At 48.5% G+C, this 16,153-nt stretch overlaps 1 protein-coding gene across 5 annotated transcripts in view; it reads right to left on the bottom strand.

Moving 5' to 3' along the window:
• Window positions 1–1,536: 1,536 nt before the first annotated feature.
• Window positions 1,537–16,153, bottom strand: part of CLDN14 (claudin 14) — a 59,825-nt gene continuing 45,208 nt past the window's right edge. For 3 of the 5 annotated variants that reach the window (XM_072806915.1, XM_072806913.1, XM_072806914.1), the window contains 2 exons: window positions 13,348–13,426; window positions 1,537–3,393 (listed from right to left, as the gene is read on the bottom strand). In XM_072806915.1, coding sequence (XP_072663016.1) covers window positions 2,634–3,347 — 714 coding nt within the window. In that variant the 5' untranslated portion in view covers window positions 3,348–3,393; window positions 13,348–13,426 and the 3' untranslated portion in view covers window positions 1,537–2,633. Of the gene's footprint in view, window positions 3,394–13,347; window positions 13,427–13,540; window positions 13,694–16,153 lie in introns of those variants that run through there. The other 2 variants (XM_072806916.1, XM_072806917.1) reach the window with 2 other exon arrangements.

The following is a 16,153-nucleotide window of genomic DNA, read 5'->3' on the forward strand; positions in this document are numbered from 1 at the left end:
CAAAAAGTAGTACAGAGCTTCTCCTTTAACTCCCACTTCCCCATGTCGGGAAGGTTTTCCTCCTGCCAGACCTCAGCAACAGTGTAGTTCAGTAGCTGTAACTGGTAAGGCCAAAAGGAGCCAGAGGGTCTCTCAGTGTACACACATCCCTGCTGAGAGCCTCTGCCTGCACGTGAAGCACATGGTGGCTGAGGTTCTTGTCACCATCTCAGTGGCCTGATCAGAGGGCCTGGAGGACCCTGTCAGATGGAAGCATGAAGTCAGCGGAGGATGAACCCACCTCTGGCCTTGTTGGATCCAGGGGCACCATGCTACAGCCTGCCTGGCCCTTTGACCATGGTCCAGGAGCCTCCTCTTCCACCCTTCTGATCCTGGCCACTGCAGCAGCGAGGTTGGCCAGCTGGCTCCATGTCTGTGCTGACATGCTGTGGCTCTCTCCTCTGCAGGCAATGACTGCTGGAACCCTGGCCACTCTTCTCCAAGACCCCTTGAGCATGGAGGCACAGCTCTCAGGCACAGCCCTTCTGCAGAACAGGGTATTCTCTTGACATGTTCAGAACTTGAAGTTTGGGACAAAGGCATGAGCCGGGCACCATCAGGGGGAATCATGGGAAGGCTGTGAAATGGATGGAGATAGAACAGGACTAAGGTCCCCAGGCTAATGGGAGAGCTGTGTGTGTGTGTGTGTGTGTGTGTGTGTGTGTGACCCTGTTCAGCTCTCTGACCATGTGATTTAGATCACAACCAGAAAGCATCATCGATGTTCTTAAAGAAGTCCGAGCTCATCTGGTCCTCTCAGCAGTGCTTTGGAGCTAAAAGAGAAGTAAACACACTCTTGTACCTGTTCTGATGGCAGCTGCAATCCTGCTTCTTTTTTTTTTTTTTTTTAAGATTTTATTTATTTACTCATGAGAGACACAGAGAGAGAGGCAGAGACACGGGCAGAGGGAGAAGCAGGCTCCATGCAGGGAGCCCGACGTGGGACTCGATCCCAGGTCACCAGGATCACGCCCCGAGCCAAGAGCAGATGCTCAACCACTGAGCCATCTAGGTGCCCTGCCATCCTGCTTCTGTCCCCAGAAAAGGAGCTGGTGGTGTCCTGCAGGGCCCTTGGGCGTGAGCAGTGCTCCTAACTGGGCTTCTTGCCAATGCCTAGATAGCTAAGTAAGCAGCCACCCCTGATTTGTCTTTTTTAAATGATTTTATTTATTTATTCATGAGAGACACAAAGAGGCAGAGACACAAGCAGAGGGAGAAGGAGGCTCCCTGCGAGGAGCCTGATGCAGGACTCGATCCCAGGACCCCGGGATCACACCCTGAGCCGAAGGCAGGGCAACTGCTGGGCCACTCAGGCATCCCTGCTTTGTCTTTTTATTTATTTATTTATTTATTTATTTATTTATTTATTTATTTATTTTAATTTTTTAATTAGAGTTCAATTTGCCAACATATAGCATAACACCCAGTGCTCATCCCGCCAGGTGCCCCCCTCAGTGCCCATCACCCAGTCACCCCCACTCCCCACCCACCTCCCTTTCCACCACCCCTTGTTCGTTTCCCAGAGTTAGGTGTCTCTCATGTTTTGTCTCCCTCACTGATATTTTCACTCATTTTCTCTCCTTTCCCTTTATTCCCTTTCACTATTTTTTATATTCCCCAAATGAATGAGACCATATAATGTTTGTCCTTCTCGGACTGACTTACTTCACTCAGCATAATACCCTCCAGGTCCCTCCACGTCGAAGCAGATGGTGGGTATTTGTCTTTTCTAATGGCTGAGGAATATTCCATTGTATACATAGACCACATTTTTATCCATTCATCTTTCGATGGACACCGAGGCTCCTTCCACAGTGCGGCTATTGTGGACATTGCTGCTATAAATATTGGGATAGTTGAGAACTTGCCTAACTTGGGAAGGGAAACAGGCATTCAGAACCAGGAGATAGAGAGATTCCCCTCCCCCCTGCTTTGTCTTTTTAATGCTGACTTTTGCTTCCTTACTAGTGAGGGGCTACCACTAGAACACATTACCTTTACTGTGTGATTTACGGCCCCCGTCTTTTCCCCACAAAGCCCTGTGCTTCCTGCCCTGCCTCTGCACTTAAGCTGGAGTTGACAGTTTTTGGTGGGTGTTGCTCAAGCAGCTTTTCGATGAGTATCAGCCCAACCCTCCTCTGATTTTCCCATCATGTGTGGGTCGGGGCCCCTCGCCGAGTGTCCCCATCGCTTTGCCGCGTGAAGCTGTGACGGTGTGCGGTGGTTACAAGACCTTAGCAGACAGGACAGATCGGAAACAGAAACGGATACTGTCTATTTCGTGCACGACCACATCCAAAAGGTTTATTCCTATACCGCAGACAAACCCCACAGACCAAACTCCCGAGTTGCTTTGCATTCAGTTGTTATTAAATCACCCACATAAATACATAAAATAAATAAAAAACCCAGAAAGGATTGTTGTAAGTCTTTGGTATATAGAGCTCCTCTCCTCCCATTCCCCCCTCCTTCCCTGTGTTCTAAGCCCACTCCCCTCACGATCATATTATTCCTCTGGACACGAGAGTGGCCGGGACCGTGCATGGGTGCCACCCCAGGGTCCGTGGGCTCGGGGAGGGGCAGGCCCTGGGCACTCACACATAGTCGTTCAGTCTGTACCCGCTGAGCGAGGCCGAGGTGGCTGAGGGGGCCCGGTTGTCCTTGAAGGCAGCGGGGGGGCGGTAGGCGGGAGCGGTGGTGGCCGTGGTGGCCCTGGGCGGCACCTGGTGGGGCCCGGAGGGCACCTCGTCCAGGCAGGACAGGCAAAGCAGCGTGCCACCGATGAGCGACAGGGAGGAGGAGATGAAGCCGAGGTAGAGGGCCTGCCCGAGCTCGAACTTCATGCCGCTGGGCAGCAGCGGGTTGTAGAAGTTCTGCACCACGTCGTTGGTGGTCCAGGAGACGGCCACCATGCACAGCAGGCCGGCCAGGAGGAAGAGCGCGCCGCCCAGCACGGCGCACACGGTCTTGGCCGGGGTGCCCTTGGCGCAGCGCGTGCACTTCATGCCCACGACGGCACAGGCGCAGGCGGCGGCCGACAGCAGGCACGAGATGACCATGAGCGCACGGGCCGCCTGCAGGTCCCGGGGCAGCGCCAGCAGCGAGCGGTAGATCTGGCACTGGTAGATGCCCGTGCTGTGCCACACGCACTCCATCCACAGCCCTTTCAGGTAGGACACGGCCGTCAGGATGTTGGTGCCCACGTGCGCCGTGCGGCGCCAGTGCGGCAGGATGGTGGTGATCAGCGTGCCCACCAGGCCCAGGAAGCTGAGCAGGAAGCCCAGCAGCTGCACGGCCGTGCTGGCCATGGTCCGGGTGCCCGCTGCCCGGCTCGCTCAGGCGCCCGCCGGAGTCCTAATGAAGCCGGGGGGTGGGGGGGAGGAAGGAAAGGAGTTAAAGATTATCTCGCTGCATTTATTTCTGCCACCGAAACTGAGTTTTCCATAGGCAGTTGGTATGACAATTAACATATTTTTCAAAAACAGTTGCTGAGACTTCACTGGGTGAAGGAATGAGCGGCCGGGTTACGACATTTTCCCTGGAAGGCCAGAAGGGGAAGGGACGGGGGCAGGAACCCCGGCGGGGACCCCAGCGAAGGGCAGTCCACACCCCCCACTTGCCATCTGTCAGCCCTTAGCAAGCGCGTGTGGCAAGTTCTACCTTATGTCTACCCTGAAACACTTCTGCTGCATCTGAATCTCCTCTCCTACCGTGTGGCCAGTAATCACTTCGGTTGTTAAACCGGCCACAAACATATGGTCTCATTCATTTGGGGAATATAAATAATGGTGAAAGGGAATAGAGGGGAAGGGAGAAGAAATGGGTAGGAAATATCAGAAAGGGAGACAGAACATGAAGACTCCTAACTCTGGGAAACGAACTAGGGGTGGTGGAAGGGGAGGAGGGCGGGGGGTGGGGGTGACTGGGTGACGGGCACTGAGGGGGGCACTTGGCGGGGTGAGCACTGGGTGTTATTCTGTATGTTGGCAAATTGAACACCAATAAAAAATAAATTTATTATTAAAAAAAAAATAAACCGGCCAACGGACTGACAAGAGTCAAGTGGTGTGTTACCTACGACTTAGAAATTAGCCTGCGGTGGCCCTTCAGGGTGGTGACTTCCCTGTGCTCTCCGGGTGGGAGAGATTTAGCATCCGTAGGCGGGGCTGATGCTTCCTTCCAGAATCCTGAGCTGGATGTGAATTTAGAGATTGCCTACTGATGCCAGGGGCCAGGGATGACCAAGGTCACCAGCTCCTTAGGTGCTCAGCCCAGCACCACGAATCACCCACCACCCCCTCCAGGCAAGCCGCCTCCCCTTTCACCTCTCTGCAGGGTGGCGGGCTTGTTGCAAACCAAGCATGGCCACCTGCCTTTCAGAGAGACAGGAATGCGGAGCCATTTCAGAGGTTTAAAAAATTCTAACCATGGCAAAATCTAGAACACTTCTTGGGGGCAGGGACCCAGCACCTGTGTAGTGCCAGACAAATAGGGGACACTCGGGAAATATTAGAAGGAAGGATGGAGAGAAGCAGGGAAAATGATGCAGGGAGGAGTGGAAGGGAGGAAGGAAGGCGGGAGGGCCAGCAGAAATACCCCAGTGGCCACCACCGGCTCCTCTCTCTTGCCTGGGGCAGGGTACCAAGCCGTGTTGCCACCCCTACCTGCTGGGTGACTCGGGGGGTCTCTCTGGGCTCAGCTTCTTTCTCTAACACGAGGGAGCTAGACCCCAGAGCCCCAAAGTATCTCCTGGTCCTGAGGGGAGAAAAGGGACGCTTCCCTGATAACAAGTCACTTCAGCATCCCGAACCAAGGAAGACCTCAGTAGGCAAAACCCATTTCTTCCTTCATCTCAGTGAAGTGTGGGAGGCTGCCAGGAGAGAACGGTGGGCTGGCAGGACACCTCCCAGGCCCTGCTGACGCTCACTATGACCGTCTTTAACCCCGGGTCCCTTGGGGAGAAATCCCCTACTCAACTACCATCATCTTGCTGGATTTAAAACTGTATATGGGGCTTAGATGTCTGAGCGTCGTAGCAGGAGATTCTTAGTTCTATGCTGGTTAACAAACAAGCAAAGCTCGGTGACAGCATAACGGTGTGGTGCCAAACAGGACATGCAGTCCCCTGGCAGTGAGTTTTCTCGGGCCTTTTAAAGGATCATTTGTTCAGGACACAGTGTTTTTCACCCACACTTGACGCTGACCGGCCCCCTGCACCTCATCAGGATGCTGGTCCCCTTTAGGCTCTGCAGGAAGGCTTTTCCTTCCACTCAGCAAGTGCTCACTTTGTGCAAGTGCTGGGTCGGGGTCGGGGACCCTGACAGTGCCTGTTGCCCAGAGCAGCCTCGGCTGCCCTGCAGTCACTGCCAGGGAGGAGAGGGGGCCCACACAGGGGTTGCTCTGATGTGTGGGCCGGGGCAGCTTCAGGAACCCCCACCTGATGCGCTGAGCACCCTAGCAGAGCTGACACCAAAGCTCCAATTTCTGGGTGTAAGCGATGCAGGGTGCTGCGTGTGCCTTGACTTAATGCTGCCCGGTGTGTTCCCCATGCAGCAGCTGTTCATCCTGTTTTCACACAGGGAAACTCTGTGTGGGGCATGAAGTTCTATGCCTAGCCTGGCTGGTCCTTTCTGTGGTTAATTCCTCTTACAAACACTAGCTTCTTCAAATAAATAGGAACAACACTGGTGTAAAGAGCGAGAGGTGGTATCATCAAGGCCCTTCTGGAGAGTTGACTCTTCTCCCCAAAGACGTCCCAAAACATTGGTCTCAATCCTTTTGCAGTGGTTCAGGCAACCGGAGTGACCAACTGAGCCGGTTTGCTGAAGACTGAGAGGTACCCAGGGCAGGGGACTTTCAGCCTGAAATCAGGACAGTACCAGGCAAACCTGGACAGTTGGTTCCTCCAGGTAGCCCAGAGGCTGTGAACTTTTCCAAATGGCCTTTACAATCCTTCTAGGCCTGCCCGGTGGCTGTCCCCAGGCTGATGTCCATGCAGGCTGTCCCAGGTCCAAGGCTTCTCAAAGCTCTTGCTTGTCAAGGTCAATCATTTTAAGTACACTGATCCTCAAGAATGTGGCATAAAAGCTAAGCCTGCTTGACCCCATTAGTCTAGGGAAGTGGACCTGAAGTTTATTAGAGGTCTAAATATTTATGGAAAGCCATGACTGCTAATTTTAGAAACCATTAGGTTTCTATTTTTAAACTTGTACCAGGAGGACTTGCTAATTTAAGAAGTGAGTGTTAATGAACCCCCAACTCCCAGCCACCAGCTCCCCACCCCTTCCCTGTAGTTACCAGCAGCTGCTACTGGCATTAAGTCATAATTCAGCTTCCCTGCAACCACTTTTCACTTTGGGGCCATTCGATGGAAAAACAACTTCAAATGAATGCATCTCCTTGGAAACCACATAAAACTCATCCCTGATACTCCGGAAGGATCTTGCCCAAGCATGCCTCCCAAGAGGGGCTGCGCATGCAGGACTCAATGAGCCAGCTGTGTTGAAGAGCTGCAACTGGCTTCACCTATGGGCTACTCTTTTCCTGCAGACGTGTGTGTGCCTGTGGAAACATTTGCTAGAGAGACATGAGTCCAAGACAAATATGGTCCTAAGAATCAAGTTCCAAAAAGACCTTGACAGGCGGCTGGGTGGGTGGGGCTGAGCATAACAAGATAACGCATTCCAGGAATAAAGGTTGCGTCTTGCATTTGGGTTCACAAAGTCTCCAAAGCCCACTCCGAGGTGGGCAATATGCAACCTAGTGTGTGAGTGAGCAGGATTTAGGGTGGCATTTCCCAGCCGATGTTTCTGCCACGCTGTGTTTGCAGGAGGTCTTGCGTGAGGACATAATTGTCAGGTGGGTGTGGGAGGCATCGAGAGTGCAGGCCCTCTCACCGCTCATAACAGGCAGGTATGCATTGCGAACCTCCCAGAAAAGTATGGGTAGCATTTCCTAAACTTCCTTGACTAGAGACATCCTCTTTTGACTTTTCCAGGGAACGACTTGAAGTCAGATCACTCTGGCAAGCAGACTGAGAGGATATAAGTCCCTTGAAAGTTTAATGGGGCAAAGGTGAGTTTGAGTTGCTAAACCAAACAAAGCAAAACAACAAAATTTGATTTTGGGGAGGCTGAGTGAGCACAGATTGGAAGGCCAGCAGGATGTAGGGTTTGCCCCCAGCAGAGTCTCAGAAAGCCCCAGGGCTGTAACAGCATGAAAATCCATAAGGGCAGCTGTGAAAAATGCCAGGGCACTTGTCAGCCCTTCCAACTGGATCTGGTTTTATGAGCACCAGATCTGAGAGGTGAGGGGTTTTTTTTCCATATAAACTTTTATGTTGTTCCTTCCTCTGTTGTCTGTGAGATATATACGTACATATACATATATATATACATATATATATATAAAATTTATGAAAGAAAGAATTTTTTCTTTTATGAAAGAAAGAATTAAAAAAAAAAAGCAGGAACTCTCAGCATATGGTAGAGTCTCTCCATTGTGTTCAGCCTCCCAGCCTGCCTGGACTCCAGCTGTGTCCACTTCGGAGTTTTGTCTCCCAGTTAGATGTCATTTCAACAGCAATGGCCAGTGGGGACAACCTGGCAGGGACAGGGGACAGAGGCATTGTTCGCCTAGCCCCTCTTCCTGCTTTTTTACTGTCCATGGTCCCTGAGACATCTAGTTCATTCTTCATTTTGTCCAGTCTTCTTAAGACCTTTTTCCTGCTTGGTGGAGTGTGAGCTCAGGTCTCGCTGGCCATCCAGACTTCCTGGAGGGCTGCAGGTGTGAGGCCAGTAGGACATTTGAGTCACATGATGTTCCCATCCCTCAGAAGTCTCACCTTTGGCTACCTGTAACTGTCCCCCACCTCACTCCTCGAATACTCAATCCCATTATGAGTAGCTCACCTATGGGAACACATGGCTTTCTGACTCTTCCCCACCTGCACTGCTAAAGGGCATGTGGGACCTGGCATGGGAGTGGTGCAGGTCATTTATGAGGAAGGAGGGCAGGAGCCAGACGTGTGGGGAATTTTTTTTTTTTTTTTTTTTTTTACCTCGAATCCCCTGGATGCTCCTGTCTGGGTGAAAAGTAGGAAGGTTTAGCCACTCAGCCTCTCTCCAGCCTTGAACTGCCCTGCAGCAGATTCAGATTTTAGATTTAAAGCCATTTGGGAACGGACCATCTCACACATGTCTGCCTCAACAGCTCTTGACCGGGTGGTGGATCCATAGCAGAGACAGCAAAAAACCTGGTTTCCTAGAGCTTATCAAGGAAAAGGAAGAGCTGCCTTTTAAAAGAAGATGGTCCTTGGACTTTGAAAGAATGCAGAGTTGTCTCAACTTTGATGTTCAGCAATTTTAGAAAACGTCTAGTTCAAAAAAGCTGTCTGTCCTTCTTGTCACTCCAACCAGACTGGCTCTTCATTGTTGCTGAGATATTTCACAAATGCTGCAACTTGGAAACTAAGAATAAACTCAAGGGAGATTTGGATTCACCTTAATGAGATTAATTAGCAAAACTAACATGAGAAAATAAATGACTTTTACGGTATATCCAAAAGAAATAACTCCAACCAGTATTTCCTAAGTACATGTTGGATACTGTGTTTCTTGTTAATGTACAAAGCAAAATGGATTTTTTTTTTGCTAGCAGCTTAGGTATCCTCTGGAAGTGCGATTATAGTGCATCTTCTTACACAAATATATAAGGATTATGAGAAAGTGATAGAGTAATATCTTGGAAAAACCATTTTATATTCATTCAGGATGGGCCCATACTGTGGATTTTTTGGCTCTAAAAATGAAGTTTCCTTAATTACCATTCCAAACTTTCTGTAACTTTCCTTGGGTTATTTTTCAGACTGGCAGGCATCTGTATTTTAAATTTATGAGGACTTCTCTGCCATCTACACATGTTGCAGAAGAACTGCAGTCTTTCTGTGACAGCCAGAGACGGAATAATTGTATGACTAAGTTATTACTACCATGGTGGTTAGGACTTGCTCGTGTTATTTAGGGATATTCATGTGAAATATCTTGCCCACATCATATAGACATGACAATTTATAGATTAAATTTTTCCCCTGTCTTTTGGATGACCAAAGAAAAATCTACTTTTCATAATAAGGACTGGTTTGGGGAAAAGCCTGTGTTAATACAAATGAAAACCATGGCTATGTGGTTGGATGCTTGTAGAGACCATTTTCAACTCAGCGAGATTGAGCAATCTATTGATTTAGTGAAAAACGCAAGTTTAAATAACCACAGCCGTAAAAATTCTAAGCCATTTTTCAGGAGGCATTATCTCTCTAATTTCAGCTCACCAAATTTCATTTAGAATCCATTAAAAATACAGCAGATAAATATTTCTAAATGAAACTATTGAATTTCATGTACTAAAACATACTGGTGCCTTTGCATAGCTGTTTTTCCTGACAAGATAGTTGTATAGATTTCTTATGTTGTTGTTTTTCATTTTTCAAGGTATAGGAGAATAAAAACCTATTACACAAGAAAAATATTTAAAAAAAATATGGGGCGCCTGGGTGGCTCAGTTGGTTAAGTGTCTGATTCTTGGTTTAAGCTCAGGTCATGATCTCATGGATCATGGGATTGAGCCCAAGTTGGGCTCTGTGCTCAGCAGGGAGTCTGCTTGAGATTCTCTCCCTCCTCCCCTCCCTCAACTAGTGCACACACACATGCTCTCTCTCTCCCTCAAATAAATAAATCTTTTTTAAAAAGAGTAAAAAGACATGGGTATTGTCTAAACTGTTAAATTAAATGATTCATAGTTAAAATGTTCCAAGGGAAAACTTTATGTAAGGGGTGTTATGGGTTGAATTATGTCCATCCAAGAAGATAATGTTGAAATCCTAATACCTAATGCCTCAGAATGTGACTTTATTTGGAAATAAGGTTGTTGCAGATGACCCATGGGGTGTGAGAGCTATATGCAGCCCCATTTATTGAGAAGATGAAGACAGTAGGAGGTGGGCAGTTTTGGAGGGCGAAGGGCAGAAAAGAGGAGTTTTGTCTTGAATGTGTTGAATTTGAGATGCCTATGACTGCCCAGGTAGGGACATCCGTGGTTAGATTTGGGACACAACAGCATAGATCTGGGATTAAGAGCCGTGAGATTGGATGAAAGCCTAGACCTTCGTCTTCCCAATGACTCCAGGAGCCCTCCAACATCAGAGATTGGGTGATGAGGACAAGGTAGCAGTACAGGACACAGGAGTGGCCACAAAGAAGGAGGCAACCCAGAGTGGTGAGTGCGAAAAGAGATCCACATTGGAGAGAGTAATCCATTATACCAGGTCATCAGACAAATGAAGTAATCTGAGTACTGAGAAATGACTGTTAGATTTAGCAACGTGAAGGAAACTGCAGACCCTGGTAAGCACAGTGTTAGTGGAGTGATTTTATGGGTTCAAGAGAGAATCAGGATGGGATACATGAGCCTAGAACATTCTTTCAAGGACTTGGACAATCAAGTGCCCTCCCAGTGCCCCCCAGAGTTTTGTTCTTACCACCCCAGTCCTCTTTCGGGGACCCCAGCCTGTCCTGGGCACTCAGCCCACCTCATGTATTGATCTTGGCCAAGAAGTTACCCCAGGAGGCATTTACATTTTCCTGGATGGCCCCTGGAAACAAATCTCCTCCTGTCCTTGGTCCCAAAGAATAACATTCACGTTGGTAAGGGTATGACTGGCTCAGCCCTCGGAGGGAGACCAGTGATACTTTCAGGTATGTGCTTTTAAAACATTTAAGAAGTTTAGAATTCGTTGGGTCAGGCATGAAATTTCAGATTGCAGAAGTCCTCATAAAGGCAAAACCCTCACTGATGAAATAGTGCATGGCATTTCTAGCTTAGTCTTCAAACATAGACAAAGGGCCATGTTGTGCATTTTTCTCTGAAGAGTACAGGCCACCATTGGTTACTTTTGCCCATCCTCAGGACTTCTGCAGAAGAAGCCAGTGTAAAATGAAAATGGGGGCCCCTTGTTCAAAAATCACTAAGAATTTGAAGATGAATGAAATATAAGCTAGTACAGTACATTAAACAAGCATGGGGCTCTCCTGAGGGTGGGGTCCTATGGGACCTGGCAGGTTGAAGCCTGCCCTGCTGGTTATGGATGGAGTGAGGAACTGGACGTTGGGATTTTTTTCTCTCTTACACCCATGAGTACACCTTGTTGAGATGTTGAAAGGAACAGGAGACACTTTTGCAGTGTTCTGCAGGATAAAAAATATGGTTTCTTATGTTTATTTTTTCCTCATTTAAGTGCAGCCCAGATGCCTCTGTAAATATCTGCCAAGGAGGAGCCTTTCAAAAACAAAGCTATTGCTGGTCTCCTATGCCCAAGAACGGCCTCCAATGGAAACAGACCTGTCGTACTAAATCTGTTTTCACTTTCCTCTTGTTCCAGGGAGGCTGTAGGTGTGCATGGCATTGGGTGTGCACATCCAAGTCTAGGGAACAGCTGCCTCTGGGTGGCTTGCTGCTTCTGGGAGGCTCTGCTCCAAGCCCCTACCCTCTGGTAGGGTCCCCAGCCCCTAGCAAGAAGTGGTGAGGTGCCTGAGTCCCAGATACTCCTTGTCCCTTCCAGAATCCTCCACACGGGAGGCCCTCTGAGAGCAAGCCCTGGGCACCCTCCCAGCACATGGCCCCCAGTGGAAAATCCCCGGTGCGTTATTGCTATTGGCAGCCCAGGGAAAAGCCTGTGGCCCTGGCGGCCACTGGTCCCGCAAACAGTGCGAGGAATATGAAGATCAGCTGCAGGGAGGAATGTTTGAGTTTAAAAGTGCCAAGAATCACTCCTGAACTGGCAAGATTGACTGTCTGAATTTTAAAAAAAGACATCGGAAGAAGCATTGAAAACAGGCTTTTAGACTTCTTGTTCTGTGTAATGGAAGATACTCTCTGATATAAGTGGAGAATAACTTTTTAAAAACAAAAACTGAAGTTCAATTGCATTGATTTTTACTTAAAAAAAACTGGAAAACAAATACTTACAGTAACATTTTCATGGTACCAAAGAAAGAATCTGTGTTTCTTCCTTTTTTAAACAGATTTCTTTGTAGATGCTTAAAAAGCATTGGTCCCATTATAGATGTGGGTAAGTAAAACACAGTAACCATAAGAAATTTTTGCCAAGGAGATGGTGCCAGATAAGAATGGAGGCCGACTTCAAGTCTCACTAATTTGAGCTAACAGCTCAGCCTTAAATGACTCACCTGGCTATCTACATCATAACAGCTGCTTCCCAGAACTGTCTAGAAGATGCTGAGATAATATATATGTAAAAACCTATAAGCGCTGTAAGGACACCCAACAAATGCAAAATCTGTGCTGCTGAAGATTTATCATCATTACAGATAAATCCATTCCCGACTCCATCGAAGCCAGCCCGGGCACCCAAGACCTGGCGCTGTCGCTGGAGAACGCAGCAATGGGGGCTCTTCTCTGGTTTCCCAAGACTTCAAAACTAAACCGAGCGATTAAGAGATTTTTGACCTTGAAAACTGCAGGAATTAAATCTCTTGGTGGGAATGTGCAGCCAAAAGCCAGTGTCCTGAGTGACTCCAGGGTCTGGGGACCCTCTCAGGGCTCTAATCCCGGATCCCTTTCTACTCTGCCTGTGGCCCTCCCAGCAGGCCTCAGGAGGACCGCCCATCTTGGGAAGACCATGGCAGCTGTTGGGGATGTGGGGTTCAAGGTAGTTGAAGGATTAACTCACGGATCAGATTGCATGGAAATTCCCCGTTTTACCCTTATTAGGAGAGATCTATAACTTTCCTGCCCCTTCTCCCATGCCTGTGTGTGTGTGTGTGTGTGTGTGTGTGTGTTGGTGGAGAGGAGTACAGGTTATGGGGAGGAAAAAGCTCCCATGCCTGGAAACTCTGGATGCTCCATTTGCCTCTCTTTGCAGGAGAAATAAGCCAGTCACAATGCAAAGGGTTAGTGACAGTGAGCTCAAGCTGATGCCACCTCGAAACACTCAACAGATTTAGCCCTTGCTCCCGGACCGGGGCCAGCCAGTGATGAAAGAGTTCTGCCCAAACACTCAGAAATGGGGTCTTGTCCTTCCTGGCTCATTAGGAACCCAGCTGTCCTCACCCTTGCCTGCTGGGGTCCCCCAGGGACCTCCAACCCTGCGTCAGCTGCATTTCTGCAGAGGGATATGGACTGTGCCACCTGGAGAACCCTTGCCTGCTCATGCCTCTGGTCAGTGGTGCCTCATGGCCCCAAGACAAATGACTGTCAATCCTAAACCCTCCCATAGCCTCACCCCAGACTCACATGCAGGGGCCCTGAGTCCCATCCGCTTCATCAGGTCACTCATCAGTGGGGCTGCTCCGGACTCTGGCTGGGGGCCAGCCTGTGTGAAACAAGGATTCCTTAGGGATGCCGCCGCCCTCCTGTCTTCCCTCTTGCACCAACCGGAAGCTTCAAAGCCAGATTCTCTCAAACACTTTTGAGAGAAAAGTGTTACCTTGCTCTTTGAGAAGGGCCTGCGTGGGCACATGTGTCATCGGTTGAATGGTTAACTGCCCCGTGCGTGATATGAGGCAGCTGGGCCAAGGCAGACTTTCAGGACCAACCAGAAATGTCCTTTCCGCACTTTGGAAAAATGCCCAATACATCTGAACATAGTCATCTCGTCCCTATAACACCCTCTGGTGACTCTCCAGGGCTGCCCAGCCCAGCACCATCCCCTGTCAGCCCAGCCCACCCGCCCACACTCCCTGCACCAGGCCCATTGGCTGTGCACTCCTCTGTGTCCTTACTCATGGCTTCCCAATGAATGGCCTGATTCCTGCCAAGGATCCCCTCCTTTGGCCCTGACCACCCATCCTCCCCTGGGCTGGTCACCTGGCAGTTGTCCCCATACTGTGTGGGACTTTTATCATATTGAGCAACTCAAGAGTTTCTCAACTTGCAGGCTGGTGTGCCCTGGACACAAGCCATTGGATTTTGAACCAACATGCAACTGCGTTTTATTTTGTCGGCTACAATTGCAGACTTGGGCAGTTAGGCGGTATATGTTGGTAGAGTATGGAATGGGGTGGGTCTTGGAGCACTGTGTGGAAGGATGGCTGGTTTGGTACGAGTTGGAGATAACGGACAAGGTGAAATGTGAAGCCAGTGCCAAAAGAAGAAGCTGGCTTTCTTGGGATGTACAAAAAGTTTGGGAAGTAAGACTGGACATAGTTCTGAAGGTAGGATAGCTCCTGAGGGTGGCGGAAGGAACAGGGCTGTGCTGGAAACGCCCCCAGCCCGTCCAGGTGTGCAGCCAGCCATTGTGGGATACAGAATTGTTGAGAACTGTGGTTTAACTTGACCCACATGCCTAACTCTTTCTCATTGATTCCATCACTACACTCCAAGGGTGGGGACTTGGGCTTCTGTGTTCTCTTCACAGCAGTCCTCCATCTGCACGGCTTTGGTTGATACTTAAAGACAGTGAAGGAACTCAACAGTGGGCAAACGGCCCTGAGCATGGACCAGAACCTGGCTCCTGTGTCCCTGGCAATGGGAGCCTGATGGCAGATGGGGTGTCTTGTGGAACCGCTTCGAGGTTGGAGTAGTTCAGAAGTGTCTGTTAGATATTACTGATGGAGGATTGACCTGCAAACTAAATCCACGTAGCTTTTTATTTTTTTTTAATCTCTTCTCCAGAAGTAACTGTTATAAACAAAATCCTCTTTGGTTCAGAGCCATCACAGGTCCAGAGCCTCTTCTCTTCAGTAACTATCATCTATAGTAAAATGCACCTGCACGATCTGTAGTTTTAAGCTGGAAATGTTGGGGGATGATCTGTAATACTTTTGTTTTGGGGGGTGATTTGGCTGCAAGTAATACACTTAGTTTACAACTGCTTTTGATTTCTTGGCACTGACTGTGTATTTTTGGGAAATCCTGCAGAAACAGACAAAATGAGAACCCAAATTTGTTTAAAAAGATTATGATTTTTTAAATAAATGCTACATCTAACTGTGAGCAAAGTAGACATAATATTATGTTTTGTAGAACTTTCATTAAACCTTCATTAATCTTGATTTTTCTCTGGAACAATTCATTCCTGTTCTGGGCTGAAGTGTGACAGCTCCCAGGCCCATGGCCCTGGTGAGTGGCTCCTGATGGACAAATGAGCCTTTCCTGGGACAGAGGGCAAAGACGCAGGTTTATCAATTATTGATTAATTGATTGATTGATTGAACTCCAGCATATGTGAGCAACAGGTGCTTGGTGAGCAGGACGGATACTGCTCCTGCCCCCTCAGAGTGTGGGGTCTCAGGCACACAGAGTAAGTTGTATTAGGGACAACTGGCAGGCAGGGAGGCCAGCTTGGGAGCTCCAGCCCTCCTTTCCCACCCGGGACCCTCATCCTTGTTGCTCCTACCTGCCATCAAAGTCCACCCTTGGATCCTTTTTTAAACTCTCAGGTGCAAATGACTCGTAACAGCTTAACATTTTACCCCACCCAGGAGGTATTTTTAAGTCTATAGGATAAAGATTTAATAGTGAAATCTCAAACACCGATCAGGGGACATAGGAGCATTGGGAAGAAGGTCTACCCCTAAAATCATTCTACTGAGCTAGGGTGACTTCTGTCTTTGTGGATATGATAGAAGCCAGTAGATGCTTCAGATTAGATGGATGGGCAGATACATTAATGGACGGATGGTTGGATGGATGGTTGGATAGACGGATGGACAGAAGATGGATAGATGAATAGATCACCTTTATTCTGCTCTCAACTGGTGTTTGAAGTCTGATTCATTTTTTGATTTCTCATAGAGCTGGTCTAGGGTCTGACACACATTAGGGAGTGGGTAAAAAGTTTGTTGAATGAACAAATTAATGAAAAGGAGGTTATACATATGCAATAAACCTGTGGTTTGGGTTACTGTTTTGGGCTCCTTTTGATTTGAGTAACACACAAGCAGGCAACTTGAGTCTGCAGTTAGCAGACTCTTAGCTCTCTTCTTGGGGTAAAGGCCATTACAGAACTTGACCTTGCTCAATTTATAGACAGCATATCCCTTGGAAGCCACTAGACTCCCATGGAAATTCTTGTTCCAGATTACATGTTAAGTTGGCA

The sequence above is a fragment of the Canis lupus genome, chromosome 30 (genome assembly GCF_048164855.1).
Source record: "Canis lupus baileyi chromosome 30, mCanLup2.hap1, whole genome shotgun sequence".
Classification (NCBI taxonomy): domain Eukaryota; kingdom Metazoa; phylum Chordata; class Mammalia; order Carnivora; family Canidae; genus Canis; species Canis lupus.